Raw genomic sequence first — 21,769 nt, forward strand, 5'->3', positions numbered from 1 at the left:
GGAAACATTTCTGGCACTTTTGTTGAAAGAAACTGACTAGAAACTGACTACAGCTATATGGGCTTTGTCCGATCTCAGGATGTTAACCTAAGATATAACTGTCAGGATTCTGCCTCAAAATATTTTTTGTATGTCTCTAAGAATCTAATCAAAGAAACAAGACAAAAACGAAAACCTCAGTAAGTATATTCTAGTATAAATTAAATACCACCTTAGGTAGTGAGTGGTGTTCATTTTTTTCCTCTAGAAATTAACAGAGTTTATTAAGTACATAAGCTAGGGTTTTAGAGCTCAGGATTTATTTAACCAATAATTAAATGCACTGTCTTCTCTAGAAGACTTAAATTTTAACAATGGATAAAGCCTATGTATGTGGTATAATCATATTTTATTATTCTTGCTTGGCTATAATGGACTTGACTAATTTATTTATTCTCTTTGTTGTATATCATACAGTTGATGGGCTGCTTACACATATGAGGGTTTACATTTGCTCAGGAGGAGAGTTTGAATGGTCATTGAATTAGAGCTGTGTGTGCTTTTCCAAACATTTTAAGCAACTGGTTTACGGTTACCTTCGAGAGCCCCCCAGTCGATGTCCTGGTTCTCTGGTTTGTGCAGGGCAGGGTACTTGTTAAAGAGGTTGGCGATGAAAGCCAAGTTCAGTTTGGGGTTCCCCCGGACCACATCTGTGGCTGTGACAAACTGCCGGCAGCCCAGCCTCTCTGCCTGCTGCAACATGCATTCTGCCCTCTGGATGTCGTCTTTCTCCTGCAGTGAAAAAGAATGTGTCAAGGCTGGGCCACAGTTCCAAGCACAACACAGAGGTGAGTCATGTGAAAAGGAAATGGAGATCTCACTGACACCTGTGGGTTTATCTCAGGTAGACACTTGATCACAGCATGCCATTGCTTATGTACCCTGCACCCAGACTGAAAGGTCACGTAAGAGGTATCTCAGAAGTCGGGTAATTGAGACTTCTTTTTTTTTTTTTTTTTTTTTTGGTACCAGGAATTAAATTTAGGACCTTGTGCTTGCCGAGCAAGGCACTATGCCGCTGAGCTATAACCCCAGGCCTGAGACTTTTCCTCTCCATCCAGAACCATCTGAGATGAATGGTTGGTTGGCTGCTCTGTTGGTAAAGAAATTCAGCAAATTCTGCACTCTTTCCATTTATATTGATTTTAATTATTTTTAGCCATCAAGCTTCCTTTGTATTATTTTCTTGCACAGACTTCATGAGGTTTTGTTTACCAAAAAGTTTATTTAATAATTTATACTATTTCTAATTCATAAAAACCACGTGCAAATTTCAGTAAGAACTGTCAATATCTGATTATATAATCACTTATCCTACACTGAACTGGTGTACTTCAAAGACAAAACAAGTATCAGTCAGTTAACCTACTTCTTGTCACTAATACATAAAATCAATATATAATATCAATTTGGCTTTTTCAGACTTCAAACTGAGAACCACTCCACATATTCAAATGATTCTAGAGAATCTCTAGTCATTAGTAAACAGGCTCTTATAAGACTAAAATTTTGTCAAATATGGCCTAATGTTTATAAACTCTAAAAAACCACAATGTTCAGAAAACAGAATTTTAAATTAGATTTCTTCAATTGATGTTTTACCAGATAATACTATACATTGCACATTTGATGGCCCTTACTTCTCATTTAACTTTATTTCTCACTTAGGAAGGAGCTAACTTCAATAGTACACCCTTGGATTTCATTTCAATGATGTTAAATAAATGAAGCACAAAAACTGACAAGACGAATTCTCAAGATCAATGTCAAACATGGTGGCAAAACTGAAGAATATATTCTTGATTTGACCATTAGCCAATGGAGACAGGTATCAGAATGTTACCGTGTACTCCTTACATTTGTCTAGTTATTGTCAATTAAAATTAAAATAAAACCAAAATTTTAAAAATCTGAAGTTTTAATACTCAGATCTAGTTGGTGTTGAAATGATGGGCATATCGATAAGTGCCTAGCGTGGCAGATGGCACTGAATTAGCATTTGTGTGTTTCCAGATTCACTTTTCCCCAATTATAACTATTAAGAGTTTTTTAATAGTTTCACCAGGATTCAAGCAGAACTCCAGAGTAGGGTCATGCAGAACAACGGAACAACCAACACAATGGCAGTGTCATGTTCTCTAACCACACCAGCGGATGTGTCCTTACCCTGAGTCCTGACATGTCAATAACCACAGCAGGGATACCTTCTTCATCTCCTTTCGGGGCCACCTGCTCAAGCAGGTGGTAATAAGCTTTTGAGTCCTGTGAAAAATTAAGAAATGACAATTGCAAAACAGCACGGCTAATTACATGCTTAGCATGACAATAATTTCCCAAAAGCAAACATTTTATCTCTTATTCCATTGTCATCTAGGAATGTAACTTAATTAACAAAGCTAGAAGCATTCACTAATTTGGATGTTCTACTTGTCCAGTTACATACTTTATTTGTTTTCTCCTTTTAATGAAGTTTAACAATTGAAAATACAAGACACATAAAAGGCAACCCAAAGAAGCAGATATTATTGTGTTTTTCTTATGTGAGAAAAGCAACTTACATATTTAATTGTATACAGGAAAATATATATACCTTTATATTGCTGTAGAAGTCAGTCAGCTAAGGTTTAATTTTAAAAAAAAGTGACAGAAAAAGGAAGCAGAAGTTTAAAGCAGAGTTTAAAAACACATTTAAATGCACAATCAGCAAAAGAAAAGTAAAGATTTCAAAGACTGAAGGCTGAAGCTTTAACAAGCAGTCTTCATACATGGAGAAATATTACAGTAACGGTTATACTTAATGTTCCTCTAGAACCCGGAAAAGTATTTAAGCTTAGCTATAACACATTGGATATAGGTACTGGGTCCCCACATTGTCTCCATTCTATGTGATCAAAGGGTACTCTAAGGTACTGGCTGCTCAGACACATTATAGCAGATCCCCCCGCTGCTCCATGAGGACAGGCGCAGTCACTGCACAAACTCCCAGCTCGCCAGGTCCTGTCTCAGACAGATATTGTACTTCTCAAAACAGAACACAGGCTTTTAGTGATAGGAACCCAGGTAAATGGACAGCTAAGTTCATGTATCCTAATTCGGGTTGAAAAGTTTTCCAGCAACTGCAGAATTTAACTGCTGGGCACAGAGGCAGATGAGGTCCAGGCCTGTGAAACCCATTTTGGTTGGTGCTGCTAGAAGAATGTTGATAAGCAATGAAAACTATACAGCTAGAAAAATGGATTTAGCTTAGATCATAAGGAATGGGAGGACTTTCCACTTAGAAGCTTTCTGTGCCTGGAGGTCCTGAGTTTTAGACACCAGTGAGTTCACCTTGTCCAGCCAGGTGGATTCTTGGCTGGTCACATGATCTTTCCTCTGCCTTTCTCTCTCTGGAGAAGGTTTCCATCAACTTATGAAGGAGTAATAAAATACTTCCCTCGTGTTACGTCCCAGCATCTCCCGAGGGTCCCTGTGGAGACTGCTTCTGAACTCTCTTGAACTGCTCCTTCAGCTTTCTATGTTGCTCCACCTGTTACCAAGGCAAGAGCTGTCTCCTCTCCCTTTGGCATGGAGCCTTTCTTGAACTTGAAAACCACAGTGTGTGCTTCCTTCAGCCTGACCCTTGTGAAACTCTACCTCAGTTTCTTTGTAAGACGGGAGAATAATAAGCCTTACCTCAGAGCATCTCATGAGAATTCAATGAATCAATGCATGTATAACGCAATGAGATCAATGTCTAATATGTAGACACTGTGGTTGCTGTCATTAGCGTAATTAGGGCAGTCGTTCTCATTTAATTTTTAAAAAAGGGATCCCCATCACTACAAGGTGTCCCTCCCTAGGAGTCTTATCTCTTTCCATTGCTCTGTCTTACCCTGATAATCAAACCTCAAACAAGACTCCTCCCTCAGATGCTGCACTAAGACCCTGGGCGGATGGTGTGTGTGCCCCAGAACTAGAGCAGCAGCTGAACCCTTGAGGACACTGAGCAGCTCCCAAACAAGACCACATTAACCCTAGAGCTTCTCAAGACACAAAGCTCAGTGTCTGTGCTTCCTCTAACACTAAATCCCCCTTTCCTGCCAGGCAGTCATGTTCAAACCACTTTCCTCCTACCTTGATATCAGTGCTGAAGTTGCTGATTTTGTTGCAGCCTGCATTTTCCAAGTGGTAATTAGCCCACCTCAGCAGGAGTTCTTCGGGTGAGAGCTTCATCAAATCCTCCAGGCTCTCTCCTTCTCTCAAAAGAGCAATCAGAGCTGAGGAAGCACAAAAACGAAACAAAAATAAATTCAAGGGATGTTTGGGGGGATTTGTCTTAACTTTCATAGCTCTGTTGGAAAGCAAAAGACAGCAGCAGTAGCTCTCTGGGGCAAATGTGCTAATAACCTTTTCAACAGAACAAACACTCCAGCATTATTTCCTAAAAGAAGCTTGGACTATTGTGAGCTCACTTACTATCCCCATTTTCTAGATGGAGAAGACAAGACACCAGTGAATCTCAGCAATATGCCCAAGGACACAAGGACACAACCAAAAGAATAACCTTGAATACTAGCCCAGAATGCTCTGCTGGATCAGTGAAACCACGTTTTATGACTTGACAACACTTTTGCTCTTAAGAGATCAATTTTGCAATGATAGTGTTTTCTTGGCTCATCCTATAGGTGTTTTATGTTTCAAATCCTTACCTGCTTATAATTATAGCAACTCAACACTGTATGCAGCTCTCCTCTGTTTTCCCCAGATAAATATTTTTTGCTCAGTTAGAAGGTTTAAATTTAGCTGATTTGAATTTACAAATCAATATTCTTTTTCCTGGGCTTTAAGATCTCTATTTGCTCTTGTATATTATGATTAATATGTTGGTTTTAAACTGAATTCTCAGGTTTCCTCATGATTGTGATTTGAACGTATAAATAAAAATATGTGTAACTGAAGGTTAAGATTTGCTTATATATTTCACTTTGGTAAAAGGTAACAGTGTGGTTTCTGTGGGCCTTACCAAGGTCTGCTACCTCTATTTAAGCAACTGTGATGCCCCTATTTAAATATGGACAGGATGGTGAGAGAAGACAAAGGCTGCCGGCTTGACCTTTAGTTCAGACTTTCAAAACCCCAGGTGTAATTTTCTCTAGTCATTTTCTAATTTTTTATATTTACTGTATATATTTAAAATATATAAACTGCCTTTATGTACTTATCTTGATATACACAGTGATATGACTGCTGCAGTCAAGCAAATTAATATCGCTTCACGTCATAGAGTTAACTTTTGTCTCCTTTACTCTTGTTGGTACGAGTACCTAAATAGCTACTTTTTTTGAAAATCACCAACATATAATTAACTACGCTCATCAGCATGTACATTATCTCTCTAGTGTTATTTATCCCACATAAATGCAATTTGGTACTGTCTACCCATATCTCCCTCTGTAGTCTTTATGAGAAATAAACCAAGTCTCTCTCAAACTGGGGCTTATATGGAAGTACATGAATGTGACCTGCCTCACAAAATACAAGTTAGAACCAGTCTTACTTGCTAGAAAGTGTCTAAAAGGCAAAGTGATTCTAAAAGAACGCTCTCAAGGGTGAAGTCCCAGACAGACCGAGCCGTACGCTCTAACCAAGCATTACTATTAGGCTGTGGGCCTAAAAAGCTTTCGGTCTGTCATTTTTTAATTAATTAAGTTTAGTGGTACATTTTATGTATACATAATGATCACATTCATTATAAGGAATTTGCACCTGTACATGATATAACTTGATTCTTTTTGAATTCCCATTCCCCTGCCCTCCCTTCAACCCCTCTTCCCTTCCTTATTTACACATGGAAACAAAACAGTGCTCTGTCATTTTTTACAGTCTGGTTTCTGTGGATAGAATCTGTTACATTAATATCACGGATTCAATACAATTGTGCGGTTGTCCAAACTTGAGATTTCCTGACACCTTCCTCCTCCTCCAGTCCCCAGCACAGGCATTAACAAGAAGCCAGGCCACGCACAGCTTTGAGACTTTGCTCTTACCTTCATTTCTGCTGAGCTCAATGTCAGCAAACAACCCAATCTTGATGACTTGCCACAAAAGTCCCAAGACCAGATATGGCTTCCCCTCCTTCAGGTCCTCAGCTCCTATGTTAACCACATGGCACCCGATGGCAGAGGCAGAGTTCAGAGCCAAGTTCAAATTTTCCTGAGGGAGGAAAGTGTGTAAGTTTGAGTCTGTCGCTTTGCAGATGCCAAATGATGACTGCTAATTAGAAAGAGCAATGCCTTTGTTTTGGAATGTTCACAGGCGTAGGCATGGTCCTCGCTAGCTTTAACTCTGAGGGAGAGCAGTGGAAATACCGTGCCAAGAGGAGAAAATCCAGTAACTGAGGCACAGAGCTTGCGCAGTGACCATGCGATCATATCATCACTGAGCGGAAGGCCCTTCTTGGCCAGCAGGAAATTAATGAGTCATTTCTTTGTTCATCTAGCTTTGTGAAGAAGACTACACACTGCACCTCTGCATTGGCCAGAAAGAAAGGGGCACCTTTGAGGGAAGTCATGCCCTGTCACTGGCTATTGTTAATAAGACAATTGTTGATATAAATTGAGGTCATAAAAGCAACAGAATAGCTTTTTGACTTGCAGATTGGGTATTGTGGGAATGAAAAAGATAAAAAAAAAATTCCTGGAAAAGATGGAGGAGTTTTTAATAGGACAACTTACTGAATATCCATTGTACCTAGGAAACTTGAGTACACACACATACACACACACACACACACACACACACACACACACACAGAGAGATTATAGGTTCCTATGACCAGCAACAGTGCATGTATGTAGCACACACAGTTGGAGTACAGCCAATAAAGTTTTCAACCTAGAGTCTATGTACTATTCTTAGATCCATAAAGGATGAGGAGGAGATGTCTGTGTCAGAGACATACTGAATTTTTTATGATGAAAATAAAACAAAGGCCATCAGAATTGAGGATTTTTATCCTAGTGTTCAAATGGTAAATGAAAAATGCTGCTTCTACTTATGGTCAACATTATGAATATATATAACATTCACTGCTTCCCTATTTATTTAATCACTGTTCTCAATTAGGTTACTACTTCTGTTTAAAAAGTAAAGAGGGTCCCTCAAACTGAAACAGGAGATACTGAACTGTTCATGACTTAGGAAATAAGAGATGGTTTCTGAGCAAGAACATTACAATATTGCTAGAACATTGAAACATAAGACATATATACAGCTTACTTTCTGCTGGTTATTCTTCCAGCTAATCAGTAGATTGAAGGAATAAAAGCAAGTCATATTTATCACATTTGTGGCTGTGGCCAGCATCACTGTGAAGGCTGCCAGAGCACTTCCCGGTTTTCACCCTCTCACTTCTTGGAAAAGCTCATCTCTTCAGCTAAATGTTAAGTATTTGGCATCAACTCAAAGATAAATTGCTAGGGAAAGTTTGAGGCCAAACTTTAGCCAATGTGAACTTTATTTCTAAGTGACCACCCAACTACTAACACCCGCCCACCTCCTTTCTTACCTGCTGTGTTAGTAAAAGACCATATGGAAATGTGTCCTTCTATCCCCACTAGCTATAACAAGTCACCAGCCCAAAGTCTGGGTCTGAGGAATGTCTGAACTCCTGCAAAAAGGTGGCTCAGCAGTGACGGTGTTTATTGCTTCCAAGCCAGTCATACATTAAGAGGAGGGGGCGAGACATACCTGAATGGTGAAAGGGGTGAGTTTCTTTTTGTTGATTGTTCTCTCATCAATTGTGTCTGGCACTGACAGGTTGATCATCTTACTGAAGGAGAAACAATTAAATGAAAGAAGACAGGATTCTGAGTAACAAAGCCCAGTACCATTGAGTTCAAATTCTAGCCATACTATAATTGAACATATTGGCAGCATAATCTATGTAGTCAGTGTTCAGACATAAAATCATCCACGTGACTATGTCTAGATTCAAACTATCTGTGAGAAAAGATAATGTTCCTAAAGCCATAGTAATACACTGAGGTAAAATATAGGATCCCACTTCATTTGCTCACCTAAAAAGCTGCAAAAGTACCCCGGTTCCCTTAGCATGTTAGGAAGTTCTAGGTAGATAAGCAAAGCAAATTCCCCCATGAATACTTCTAACTTCCTAGCCATGAGAACTGTACTCACTGTATAAAAGATTACAGATACACTGCTGAGCTTATACAGTGCCTACATTTTGATTTAGTACCTCATCAATACCTTTAACTCAGCATCCAATTGCTTTTTCATATCCTTCTCTAGTCAGTATTCAACCAGAGCTTTATCAGTTCCTCCAACCGAGTATCTAATACATTGATTAAATATCCAAAGCAAGCAATTATTTGTGAAAAACTGATTTTACCCAGGTTAGTAAAACAGGACCTAAAAAATAAATTCCCTTAGGTCACCTCCAGCTTATTTAAAGAAACAACCAAAAGGAATAATAGCAAGATAAAAAGTGACGATTATGACTGTGACTATTTCCATTTAATGAGAAGAGAAATAGGCATTAACAGTTTTTCTTAACAGTTATTAAACTACCATTTTGTATGTGATTGACGTTTTGAAGTATATTTCCATAATTTTGCTTGTATATGTTCATACACATGTATATGTATATTTAAATAAAAGGCACTGTACAACAACTAAAACAAAATAATCTCCTAAAATCATCATTTGAGAAATATGAAACCAGTACTAAACTAGTGAAGCTCTGGAGATGGTGAAGGAGAGAGGGAGATAAAAACATATACTGTATCTCTTTCCTTGAAAAGCTTCAAGCCCAATTACAGAGACTAAATATATGGCTGTGAAAAGCTATGCAACAGTCCAAAGCAGAACATTATGAGACTGTAATTCCCACAGTATTCAAATGGTATGTTCTCTAAGAATTCCATAGAGGAAGAGATCACTCAAAGATGGGATAGGCCAGAAAATATCATGGTGAATGGATTTGCACAGAAGGAAAGGGTGAGAAGGCCATTCTTAAAAAGGAAAAGAACCGGGTGTGGTAGCACACCCCTGTAATGCCAGCACTCGGGAGGCTGAGGCAGGAGGATCATTGTGAGTCTGAGACCAGCCTGGGTTACAAAGTGAGCTCAAGGGCAGCCTGAACTGCATAATGAGACCCTGTCTCAAAAAAAAAAAAAAAAAAAAAAAAGAAAAAGAAAAGAAAAGGCAAAGCCCCAGCTGCAGAGTACATGGGGACGGGAGTTGTTTTTGCTGGAGCCCTCACTCATGTCAAGGTCCTCTCAGTACCTTAGGCTGGGGCCTGGGGAGTACAACTAACTCCAAGGAGGTGGAGGAAAGACCACGGTGTATGTTGGGTGCCAGACTAATAAAGCAGGACTTGATCTTAGAGTTTTATTTTTATTTCATGTTTAGCAGCAGAAGCTCTTAAAAATAAAATCTCATGATTAATAGATAAAATACCCAAAGCAGAATTGCTGTGGTTGAAGCAGATGAGAGAGACTCAGATCTTGTTTGCCCATTTTTCCCTTCAATCCCTGTGCTCACTGCATACTAAGTGCCTCCCATCATCACCTCACTGATGCAATGGTCTGTGAATGCGGAGAAGCTGCTGACACGAGAGCTAGAGAAGCAGTTTTAAAGACACTAACCTGAAATGACCATCCCTGTCTGGAGGCCTTCTGTGAAGAGAGTACATTGCCCCTGGCCACGTGCCCTCCCTATTTCCTGGTATATTTCTGTGTACTACTCAAAACTCCTTTGCCTCAGCTTAGCTTGCCCTGGATTACTTCAATCCCCCTGCTGCTGTTCTCAAAGCTATGGGCTACCACGGGAGAGTGCTCAGATGGAGCAGAGCAGCACATATGCCAAAAATAGCCGCCTCTAGTCTCGTGTAATGGCGCACACCTGTAACCCCAGCACTCCAGAGGCAGAGGAGGGACGACTGCAAGGTTGAGCCCAATCTGGGCAATTTAACAAGACACTAACTCAAAATTAAAAAACATCAGGGATATATAACTCAGAGGAAGACCCTAGGTTCAATCTCCACTACCACAAAAACAAAATAATTGTTTCTGACTGTATTACTGGATGTTTATGTGTCTGCTCATCTCTATATTCCCCTGTCCATCCAAGCAGTGACAGTTTTATATTTTTCATTACAAATTGCTGCTGAGACTGGTTTTCTCTTTGGCCCTAGCCAAATGAAAGCCCACAAAAGCATTCCTAGTACAGCTGAGCACCAAAGGAAGTAGGCCTAGGACACATACAGTGAATTGTTGACATTGCACAAAATGGGCAATTCTTTGGAAACTAAGAAGGAAGTTTTATTTACCAAAGGACAATGCCATCTCCAACAGCATTAAAGAGATCGTTGGTGTTTGGATTCATTGGGATGACATGCTGACAGTCAGGATCATTTTCCAGGGCTTTGTTTATCCAGTTGACAAAGGCATACTTTTCTTCCTCTGCAAGTAAATGATTAAAGTGGCTTATTTGCAAGGTGAAAATGTGATAGAAACATTATCCACCAGGACCTCAGATGCTCAAGCCCAGAAGTCACATTACAAGGTTACCCAGCCCATTACCTTACTGTCTCACTGTTTATTGACATTTAAACGTCTCAGATCATTTGGGGAAAAAAGACACAAAATCTATGTTCTTTACAAGTCAAAAAATATACCAAGCAGATTTAGAACAAAACAATAAAAATGCATATATACTATACTTAGAAGCAAATATACATTTATATTTTCATATGTAGAAATAATAAACATGTTTATATAGTTATAATTTAAATATAAATGTGGCCTAATGCTTACAGGATGAAACTTGGGGGTCTGCCTATACCCCTGCTGACTTAAATCTTGCATACCCATGGGCAATCCTTATAATATTTGTGAGCTTCTTTATACAACTATAATGAAATTCTGTGAAACTAAGTACTCGTGATGTAATTTCCCTTTCCTATCAGTAAAGCTGCCAGGAGTTTCTCTTAAAATTTTAGTAGAACTTCTAATTATGCCTTATTTCCTAGTACTGCATTTTCCAAATTGTGTGTTGCTGAAAACAAGTGTCCCTCAGAGAAATTCTGATGCACAAAAACTTAGGAAACACAGTGTAACAAAAAGAGTAAACTTTGCCTTAGCAACTATAGGCAATATTTTTTTATTTTAAAGAGAACACTAGTAAACTACCATCAATGTAAACAAAGACAAAACAAAGCAAAAACAATAAAAATGATACAGGGTTTCAGAACAAAATGATAGTAATTAACAGTAGCCGTTATATTACATACTGTTATCTTCAACTATGTTGCTCAGATTACCAGATGTAAGAATGCAAGATTAATCAAATCACTAAACAGAATAACAAATAAAAACAAAAGAAACATTAGAAGTGATACAGAGTTTCTCTAGACAAGATGGGAGGAATTCACCAATGGTTGTTATATTGCATATTGTTGTCTTCAAATTAGTTGTTCAGGTTAACAGATATAAGCATACAAAATTGGTAAAAAAAAATGTAAAAAATTAAGCATTAACTGTTCCTTTCAATAAGCCATTAGACATCAGCAGTACAGTTATCCCAGCTATCCATACATATATATATATATTTTTTTTTCCCCTTCTTTCTTTTTCTGCTTTCCCTCATCTCAGTTGTTCCTTCCTTTGAGCAGTTTCTTTCCCTTTCATATTATCTATTGTACATTTTGGGTTTTATTTACTCTTTCAGGTTCTTACACTAGGGAGATAATACAATGTTCACACATGAGGGTCCGATTTATTTCACTTATGAGTATGGTTTCTAGTTGCATCCATTTACCTATAAAATGTAGGCAATATCTAACCACAAACTGATTAACTAATGTTTTAAAGAACCCAGTTTGGGAAATGTTGGCTAACTATACTGTTTGGACTATTTAAAAGTTTCCATTGAGGCTGTTGGATGGCAGCCTCCAGAATAAATGTACCACTTTCTTGCAAATCAATGAAAACATGGTTTTTTGATTACTCAATAGGCATTAAAAAAATCATTATGTGGAAGACAAGAGAAGTAGCTAATTTTGTCCATGCAATTTACAGAAGGGTTACTGCAGCCTTTAAGGTATTTTAAAAATGTTTATGATATCACTTAGTTTGGACCCTCCTGGAGCTAGGGCTCCTCTTATCTCACATTCCTAGAAATGACTCACTTACAGGAAAACAGCTGGTGGTCCATAGTCATGCTTTTTATGTTTGTTTTCACCCTTTAGGTTTGAGTCCCAGGTTTAGAATCTGTAACCCCAGAAGGCATGGATCCTTTACCCTCAAATTTCTCAACCCCCCAACACCATCTTCACCACCATTCCCACCCACCGGTACAGCTCACCTGAGTAGGAGTGCTGGGTGCCGACGCTAGACTGTTCTGAGGTTCCACCAATGGCACAAATGCCCTCCTTCTTATTGATTGCTTTTCTAAACGTCTTGGCAACCTCTGTGCTTTTCAGGCCATGGAAAACCTACAAAAATATAATGTAGTTTTAGAAACCAAGCAGCAGTCTAGAAAATCACAAAAGAAAGCATGTATAACGATGAAGCAAGGAGGGTAGTGATGTCTCCTGGAGCTTTTTGAAACTGAATTAAAGAGCAAGTTTCAAATGCATCTCCTTGTACTCCATCTCATACTCACCTTGATAAACTCATCAAAACTGATCCTCCCATCTTTGTCCAGATCACCTGTAGCCATCAGATTTTCTGTGATCTCTCTTACTCTGTACCCAGGCAGAGGCAAGCAGGCAGCCTTGAACAAGTCATTCAGCTCGTTACAGCTGATGTAGCCATTGCCATCCGTATCTGGAATGCAGAAACAAAGTGGGGCCTCAGAGCAATCTAGGCACAGCATTAAGGGAGGTCAGGGGAGGCTGGACGGGAGGTGAGGAGTGGGGGAGTGATGGTTCAAGAGTTGAGGTCTGACCTTCTGAAAGGGTTAAAAGTCTCACAAGAGGCCTGCTGCTACTGGATATGGGCCCTAGCATCACTTTCAGCATCTACAGTAAAAGAGTCATATTTCAAAACAGAGGTTTCGGCAATGGAATCTGAGAGAATACTTATAGAAACTGTTCACACAGACTCAGTGACAAAGGGTGGAAGAATGCATGTCATAGTACTAAAGGAAAAGAACGGAAGCAGACAATATATAAAGGATGAGACTCAGGGGCGCACTGTGAAAAAGCCACAGGTGGGACAGAGCCCATGGTCCACGTTCGATAAAGCAGTTTTCTTAAAGCATATCTTGCAAAACCAAGTTCCTCTCAGCGCCCTTGGCCAACCCCTCTGGTCTCTTGTCACTGTTGCTATTTTGCTCTCGTTACCATTTCGTTGAATCGATCATAGAGGAGAGAACTGTGCAGCCGAGGTACCAGGTCTACTTACCCACTTTGGCAAAAGCCTCTCTGAGCTCCATCATTTCCTCGTCGGACACTGATCCTCTGGCCATTTTTTACTGCTGTATGTAACAGATCTTGGAAGGAGAAGAACACATGGATGACTTTTATGCTTCTTGGTTCTTAAGAGTACCATGTATACAAACAACACCATTTATAAAATGAGGAAATGTTCCTCTGTATCCCGCAGGACTTACAACTGCTATAAGTCAGAAATAGGCTTTTGCTCACCCCTCAGGGACTGGTCTCCAAGGACAGTGCTCAACACTTCCTCCTCTCCCTGTATACACAGACTGCTCCTCACATCAAGAGGTAGAGCTGACTTTCTACTCCTTGAACCTGGGCTGATTTTGTGATTGCTCTATTACAAGATGCTGGAAACAGTGCCTACAAGTGGGAACTTCCGCGTCCTTTCTTGGGGAATGCCTGTTCTCGGGATTACACCCCTGGGCACCCAACCACCGTGATGTCAGATGTCCAGACCACATGAAGAAGCAACAGTGAAGGAGAAGTGGATGCTCTGGTTACCCATCCTTGCCGAGCACCCAGCCAGCAGTCAGCAATAACTGCCAGCCCCTTGATGAGGCCATTCTGAGCTGGTCCCTTTGAGCTCCCAGAGGACCACAGACCCAGCCAACATCACAAGGAACAGAGAAGAAATTGCCCAGCTGTGCTTGGCCAACCCAGAGGATAAAACTTCTAAATTTTGAGTAGTTTATCACAAAGCAATAAACAACTAAAACATTTAACTTCTACAGAAGTTCTTTTTAGAGATAGCCTCATGACCATATTTTAAATTAATATGCTTGGCCAAACCAACAGGTATATTTTATAAATTCAAAGGGAGCCAGTCAAAATTCTATGCATATTTAGGAGTGGAGGAAAGGAAGCTGATTCTCTAAAAATTTCTATGTGGAAGTCTGAGGTACTTTGTAGGTGTTTTGTTCTCTATCTTGTTGAAAAACTTGCTAGAGTTTGAACAATTTCCTGTTTCCGGTGCATTGCTGATGCCCTCTAGTGTGAAGAAAGAGAATCATACAGAAAATGGATTATATTCTCCAAGCCCCTAGCTAATCCACATACCCCAGCATAGTTCAAATGGGAGTTCCACTGCAACTTACCCAATTTCCTGGTAGAGAGTTTATAAATGGAGCAAAGGTGTGGAGGATGGAGTATTTCTAAGTATAATTATATTTTGGACATTCTAGTAAAACATCCTGATTTATAAACATATTTTCAATTTCTGACTGGATGTTTTAAATTGATTTTCTTTTTAACATTTTTATATCACTCTACATTATTGTACTCATTCTCTATAGAAACCAACAGTTGCATGGAAAAAGAAATAGTTTTAACACTGAAATCTACAGGTCACAATTGCATAACACTCAATTTTGTAAATCCACATCTACTACCCACCAACTGACTATCCTGCCACATACAAATACCAGTGTTTCAAACTTTTGTTCCCCACACATCCTTTAGTTAACATAAACCTCCCATGTAACTAAAGTAAACACTCAGTACCATAAAGAGTAAACACTCAGTACCATAAAGAGTAAACAGATGAAAATAACATCTCTGAGAATATTTGGTTGAAAAACACAAAATATTCACCTGCTCTAAATTATATTCTGACCTCAACAACTTATTCATTGATCTGAACTCCAGAGAACATGGTTTGAAATATCATGGAATTATATATCTTATTACATTTGAATTTATTTTAGAATCCATTTTTATCAATTAAAGTTGTATTTATTATTTGCCTTGTCTATCTATGAAGTATTGGTCCATTGGATTCGCTAAAGAAGACAGAAACTGTTGAAGGCTTAACTATGTAAACAAACAGAATCTCATTCACACATCACAATACCTCTAAAAGATAGGTAGAGGTATTATCTGATTGATCTCTCCCAATGTCTCTCTCTTTCTTGTGCTGGGGATCAAAGTCAGGTCCTCTACAGTGCTAGCATGTACTTCCCCACTAAGATGCACCCTCAGCCCATAGCATCATTAAACTATGTCCTGCCAGGAACCATTTTAAAGCAGTTTGCAAATCAGGGATAAATTTTGGAGCTTTGTTTCTAAAACATTGCCCAAGTAATAAATCTAAGAGGACAAATCTCAAGTCATTCATCTTGACCATATCTAGCTACTAGTCTTTCAGTAAGCACTTAAATTTATTAAATCAATAGTTGTAGAACTTCTAGACATTTGGCCAAAGAAAGTAGTGGTTGTTCACTTTGTTTAAATTGTAAGATTACTTTTTAAATCGTAAGAAAATCAAATAATTCCTAAAGCTGAAAAGGCCACAATTCCTGTGCATACCTTAGGTCACTGAGTTCTGAGTGTCTGTTTAAAGATAGCTGGTATTTTCCAGGTCAATACTGACAGGGAAATGACCGGCTCAAGTTTCCTGAAGTATGAATATAGAAACCATCTGTGGGAGTTGACTGTGGAACATAGTGCTAAAGAATTTACAGGACGAATTACGTCCTATAAAGTAAGTATATGAGTGTGAACGGAACTTTCCCAGAGGGGCTTTGTTACTGGTCATGAAAGAAGCAGTAAGGAGGAAAAGGGGGCCTGCCCAGAGTGAGACACTTGTGGGCCTCGATCATTTCTAAAAGGCGGTAACACTGTCCTCATCAGCGTCAGGATGCAGTACACTGATGCCCAGTTATGTAATCTGCAAGGTTCAGGGGGCATCTGCACCCCGGAGTCACACCACAAGGGACTCTTTACAGTGTGCCCCACTTTTCCTGCAACTTGACTCTGTGCTTAAAGTGACACTGGATAGTCAGGATTCCTATTCCTAGCTCTACCTCAGTAATTCTGGTGCATACCCAGGGGGAAATTGTACAGCTTCCAAAGTTTTCAAAAACCTATGAGTAATCCAAAATATACCGGCTACAACAACATGAATTTTCAATCTTTAGCATTAGACAGCAATGACCAAAGAAATGAAACATAGAGTATACAGATTTCCACAGCAAAATAAAATCCCCACGCATTTTTAAAGCTCTGTGATATCCAAGTGCCACCATCATATCCAAAGCCAGAGTGATATCAAAATATCCAAAGAAAAGAGCTTTACTTTTCCTTAATATTGTCACCTTTTTTTTTACAAAGTAGACCTTATAAAGGGAATAGAACTTTGAGAAAAAGCCTAATTTGTACACAAAGAACAGTTCTAAAAATATATTTAATATATGAATATTTTAGAGAAATAAAATTATAAACTGCCTCAAACATAGATGGCCATTTAAGGGACTCTTATGAATCCTTTATTAAGTTAAAATCTCTAAATTTTCTTCTTCTTTTCTGGCAAGTACACTGATTCTCCCAAAGGCTGCTTTAGGGTACAGAATTCTTATCTTCTCAGCCATGGATGGGAAGGCCAGGGGAGGAGGCAGGGAGGGCCCTTCAAGCACAGATGTAACGGCTCTTCTCTGATACAATCTGGGCCATGTCAATGCTCAGGGAAAGCAATAGGCCAGATCACTCTAAACCTGATTATCTTGACAGAGCTCTGGAAGCTTCTGTGGTTTGTCCACTGAACTGAAGGGGTTCTGAAGCAATGTAGAGCCAGGGAACAGAGCCCAATTCTGTCATCACCTAGTTACCCCCCCACACACACACACACACTCCTAATTCCCTGGTTTTCTAACAAGTTGCCAAAACCAGGTGGAGCATGAGGACATCTCTCAGTGCTTCAGCACCTCTCTCCACCCCTGTGTTTCAAACAGTGATATTCTGGATATTAACATTTTGAAAATCCACAGCTACTGTACATGTCACATCATACCCCAAGGACTTTAAGATCCTTACTTCCCCTGATAAAAGCTCAGGGTATTTCAAATACATCTTTTTGGGAAAAGTTGAATTATCATGGCCTAGTTATCACATCAATATCAAATGTTATTCATTCATTTTTCCCTCTGCTGAGCTATCAGCGAAGCACTCCTCTGGCTGCTGGCGTGGGGGTACAAGCACTGGGGACACAAAGACTGGGCCTTCTGAAGCCCACAGTTCAATGCCAAGCTTCAAATGCAACACATAGATTATGGCTACCTTAGTGAAAATGGTTAACCCAATGGAAAATGTTCTCAAAATTAAAAAAAAAAAAAAAGAACATGCAAAAAGGTTAAACATAGAATATAGGGGACAGAAAAAGACTAGATAAAAGACATTATCATAGCAACTTATCAAAAAATAAACATATCAAATGCATAAGTCCCAATCAGCCCATGCAATACGGATATAATTAACACACTTGAAGATCTCCAAAGGAACCCGAGCTGAAATAGGCAGGGAGCGGAGGAAAGTGCCCAGTTGGGCAGTGAAGAGGCTGAGGCTGCCACCTGCTGGTGTAACCTCAGACTCTATCGTGTCCTCTGGGCCTCCGTTTCCTCATCCATAAATCAAGAGAAGTTCCTTCCATGATAAAAGTTCCCAAATCCTATGCACTAGCTGACGAGTACACGTACAAACTAGAACCAGGTTAGGGCGCATTGCAAATGAGCCAAGAAACAGCTGCTGTCACTCCGAGCAGTCGGGGCTGTGGCCAGAGGGAGATGTCTCCTGTAAAGTACGGGAGGTGGATTCCAGGCCCCTCCCCAGCCTATCCACAGGGGCTTCAGGCTCTCTTCTTGCTCTTACCTCAGCAGCGGGCAAGACCTTGTCCAGAAATATCTCCTTTTCAACCCCAGGAAGGTCCCTCGTTCTCAGCAGCTCAGCAGAGGGAAGTTACCAGAGCAGCACGTGGGACCTGTTTTCTGGGACATCGCCACACAGGGCTTAAGGCACGCTGACCCAGATCACTCCTGGTTTCTAGGCAAGAGAGTGTGCCAGCTGTCCCAGAAAGAGTCACCCACTATTTGCTTAAAAATATCCAAATAAGGAAATTCTACAACCTTTCTAGTGTCTCACATCCCTACCTGGTAACCTAAATATTTTCAGATATGCTTAAAGTTCCCTCTTTCTTGGGGTATTCCCAGAGGGACTTGAAGGAGCTGTTCAGTTCATTCAGATATCAACACCTGTGCTGGGAATGGCCAGCACATCTGTTTTCATTCTTTTAACCTACTTTCCTGGGGCTTATTTTCTAAATATTTATTAGTTTTCTTGGATAACTTCTGGCTCTATGACACTTTTCTTAAATAATGAGAGTCAATATGAGTCATAGTAGATTCCTGAGAAACTTAAAAAGTAAAACTACTATAAGATCCAGCGGTTCCACTGACTGGTATATGTTCAAAGGAAATGAAATAAATGTATGGAGGAGACATCTACATTCCCGTGTTCACTGTGCACTATTCATGATGGCCAAAAAAGAGTAACAACCTAAGTGTCAACCAGTTAGTGAATGGAAAAACAATGTGTGTGTGTGTGTGTGTGTGTGTGTGTGTGTGTGCGAGCGTGTGTGGTATAAATACAATGGGATGCTAGTCAGCCCTTTAAAAAATAAATCCTGTCATTTTCCAGAACACACATGAACCTGAAGAACATTATGTTAAGTGAAATAAGTCAGGCACAGAAAGACAGACACTGCATGATCTCTCTCACTTCTGGAATCCACAAAAGTTGATCTGTAGAAATTGAGAATAGAACAGTGGTTATCAGAGGCTGGAATGGTTGGGAGAGTGGGACAGTCAATGGGTGCGTTGTTCAAATTAGAAGGAATAAGTTCAAGAGATATAGTATACAATGTAGTGCTATAAATGATGACATATTGTTCTCTCCCTCTCCCACTCGCTCTCTCTCTCTCTCTCTCACACACACACACACACACTCTGGGGATTAGTTAGACCCAGGGCCTCACAACGAAACTACATCCCCAGCCCTTATTATTTTTTGAGATGGAGTCTCACTAAGTTGCCCAGGCTGGGCTCTAATTTTACCGCTCTCTGGCCTCCCACAGTTGTGGGATTACAGGCATATATTTTGGAAAATTTTTAAGAGTTCGTGTAAAGTGCTCTCACTGCAAAAAAGACAATGTGAGGTAATGCATTCATTAATTAGCTGGACTTAACCACTCTACAATGTATATTTCAAAATATTGTGTTGTACATGATAAATATATACAGTTGTATGTGCTGATTTTAAAAATCAATACGTTTGGAAAATAAAGTACTTAGAAAATGACAACAAAGTACTATAATAGAAACTCTCTTTGGATAAGCAGAAACTGAGTGACGGTGCAAGGGGATTCTGTGTACCAGCTTTGCAAGGTTTTATAACTAATTATCCCAACATGAGCAGTTTAAAGAAAAAAGAATAAGAATATGGAATGTTTACCTGAATGCACTTTGCATATCACTACCTGGACTATGAGATCTATCTTTTGGTAACTGTAAATGTCTGCCATTAAGCAAATTCACACATTTATACACTTACTCCTTCCACTGAAATCTGTTAAATATCTGCCAAATAGAAGGTCTTTGATTAAACGCTAACAACATAAAGATGAGATATGAAACCAGAGAGAGTGACTAAAGAGGAGACTTCCTAGATCCATAGTAAGAGCTTAAAACTACTATTTCCTGAGGAGCCAAAGATGACTCTGGGCGACGTAAGCTTGGACCTAATGCTAAGCACTGAGCACGTCTTCCAAAGTTCTCATGTGGAAGCCTAAGTGTCATGCGTCCGTGTTGAGAGGTGGGGTCCAGCGGAAGGAGCCAAGGCAGAGCCCTTGTGATCAGTGACCGCATAACGGCAGGACAGGAAGCAGCTCTGACCCTCTCCCTCCCGCGCACGTGCCTTCCTGCCCTCCTCACTGCGTGTGGCCCCTCAGCCATGGGCATCCCAGCCTCCAAAGCTGTGAGAAGTAAATCTCTTATCTACAAAAGATCCCATCTCGGGCACTCTGTTTGTAGAAGGAAATGGACCTAGATGCCAATAGATGAATAGGAGACTATTTGAAGATCAGCCTTTCTCTTTCTTTTTTTTTTGGTTTTTCTCCAGTACCGGGAACCGAACTCACGACCTTGCGCTTGCCAGGCAGGCGCTTTTGCCGCTGAGCTAAATCCCCAGCCCCCTTTCTCTTTCTTTATGTAGGATTGCTAATCCATATTCTTTCTGTAGGAAGCCTATTTACTTACAGTTAGCCAAAGGACAAATGATAAGACCAGCTAGATGATAATAGCAGCTGTTTGCTAAATGGTTAAAACGTTTTATGTGCATTATCACATTTAATTCTTACCACAGTCCTATGGAGTATTGTTCTTATCCCTACCTTACAGATGGGGGAAGAAAGGCTAACCCACTGATCCAGAGTCACACAGCTCTGAACCGGAGCTGCCTCTTGGCTTTCCTAGCACCTCTGACCTTTGGATTCCTGTGTCTCCAAGTTCTCTGCCCTTCTTTAGGTTTACCCAGAAGGACACTAACAAAGGTGAAAGCTCTGACCTCAGGTTTATTATAATTATACATGCTTCTGTGAGATTTTACTCAGAACTGGTGCTCTTCAGGGGAATTCTAGATTTCTCTTCAGCTCCTCAACATCTTAAAGAAAGTGCTAAGGGCACGATCACCATCAGAGCTGTTCTTACTGCCTGTGTGCGCCTGGCTCTGATGCACAGGAGTCCTCACCGTCAGTGGCTTCCATACTTCAGTCATCCACTGATGTTTCATAAAGCATTTGCCCTGTCCCAAGCACTAAAAATACAAAGATGAACAGGGAAGGGTCAATGGCCTTGAGGGGCACACAGTCTGGTGAGGGAAAACTGTCAAGCAAACCAAAAGTTCCACCACTGTGAGTACTTTAAAGAGAGGTCATTGAGGTGCGGTGGGAGAACAGAAAAGGGAGCACTTAACCTGGAGAGGAAGAAAAGGGAAAGGAATGGGAAACAGAAAGGAAAGGAGGGGAAGGGAACAGGGGAAGGGGAAGAGGAAGAGGAAAGGAAAGATTTTCCAGGGAAGGTAATGTTGATCTATGAGCTAAGTCTTTGTAGACATTTTCCAAGTCAACAGAATGGAAAGAGCTCTTCAGTCAAAAAAAAAGAGCTCTCAAAATGAGGAGCTAAGCAAGAGCATACAGAGGAGATGGGTACAAGTATGCTGAAGCCAGCGATGCAGGAGGTAGATCCAGGGTAACAGGCTGGGGCAGTACCTCACTAGCTCTTGTGTCCAAAAGAAACTCCTGGCAACTGAGGCTATACCCTAAGGCTCACCGCATTCACTGAAGCTTATAAGAATGCAAACAACAAGACTATTCTGCCCGGAGCCATGTTTGTTGCTTTGTGTGTTCATCACTTCCTCCTTGTGCGCGTGGCCCATTTAGAGCACTGTAGTGTGAAGCAGCAT

The 21,769-nt window shown here is 40.1% G+C and overlaps 1 protein-coding gene across 1 annotated transcript in view; it reads right to left on the reverse strand.

Annotated features, from left to right (window-relative positions):
• The window catches only part of Lcp1 (lymphocyte cytosolic protein 1 (L-plastin)), a 48,260-nt gene that overhangs the window by 17,743 nt on the left and 8,748 nt on the right, over positions 1-21,769 (reverse strand). The window contains exons 2-10 of the mRNA XM_005409099.2: positions 13,449-13,536; positions 12,706-12,869; positions 12,406-12,535; positions 10,370-10,502; positions 7,768-7,849; positions 6,066-6,231; positions 4,153-4,295; positions 2,206-2,301; positions 576-771 (exon numbers count right to left, since the gene is read on the reverse strand). Coding sequence (XP_005409156.1) covers positions 576-771; positions 2,206-2,301; positions 4,153-4,295; positions 6,066-6,231; positions 7,768-7,849; positions 10,370-10,502; positions 12,406-12,535; positions 12,706-12,869; positions 13,449-13,512 — 1,174 coding nt within the window. The 5' untranslated portion in view covers positions 13,513-13,536. The remainder of the gene's footprint in view (positions 1-575; positions 772-2,205; positions 2,302-4,152; positions 4,296-6,065; positions 6,232-7,767; positions 7,850-10,369; positions 10,503-12,405; positions 12,536-12,705; positions 12,870-13,448; positions 13,537-21,769) is intronic.

This window comes from Chinchilla lanigera, unplaced genomic scaffold (genome assembly GCF_000276665.1).
Source record: "Chinchilla lanigera isolate Chin_1 unplaced genomic scaffold, ChiLan1.0 scaffold00117, whole genome shotgun sequence".
Classification (NCBI taxonomy): Eukaryota; Metazoa; Chordata; class Mammalia; order Rodentia; family Chinchillidae; genus Chinchilla; species Chinchilla lanigera.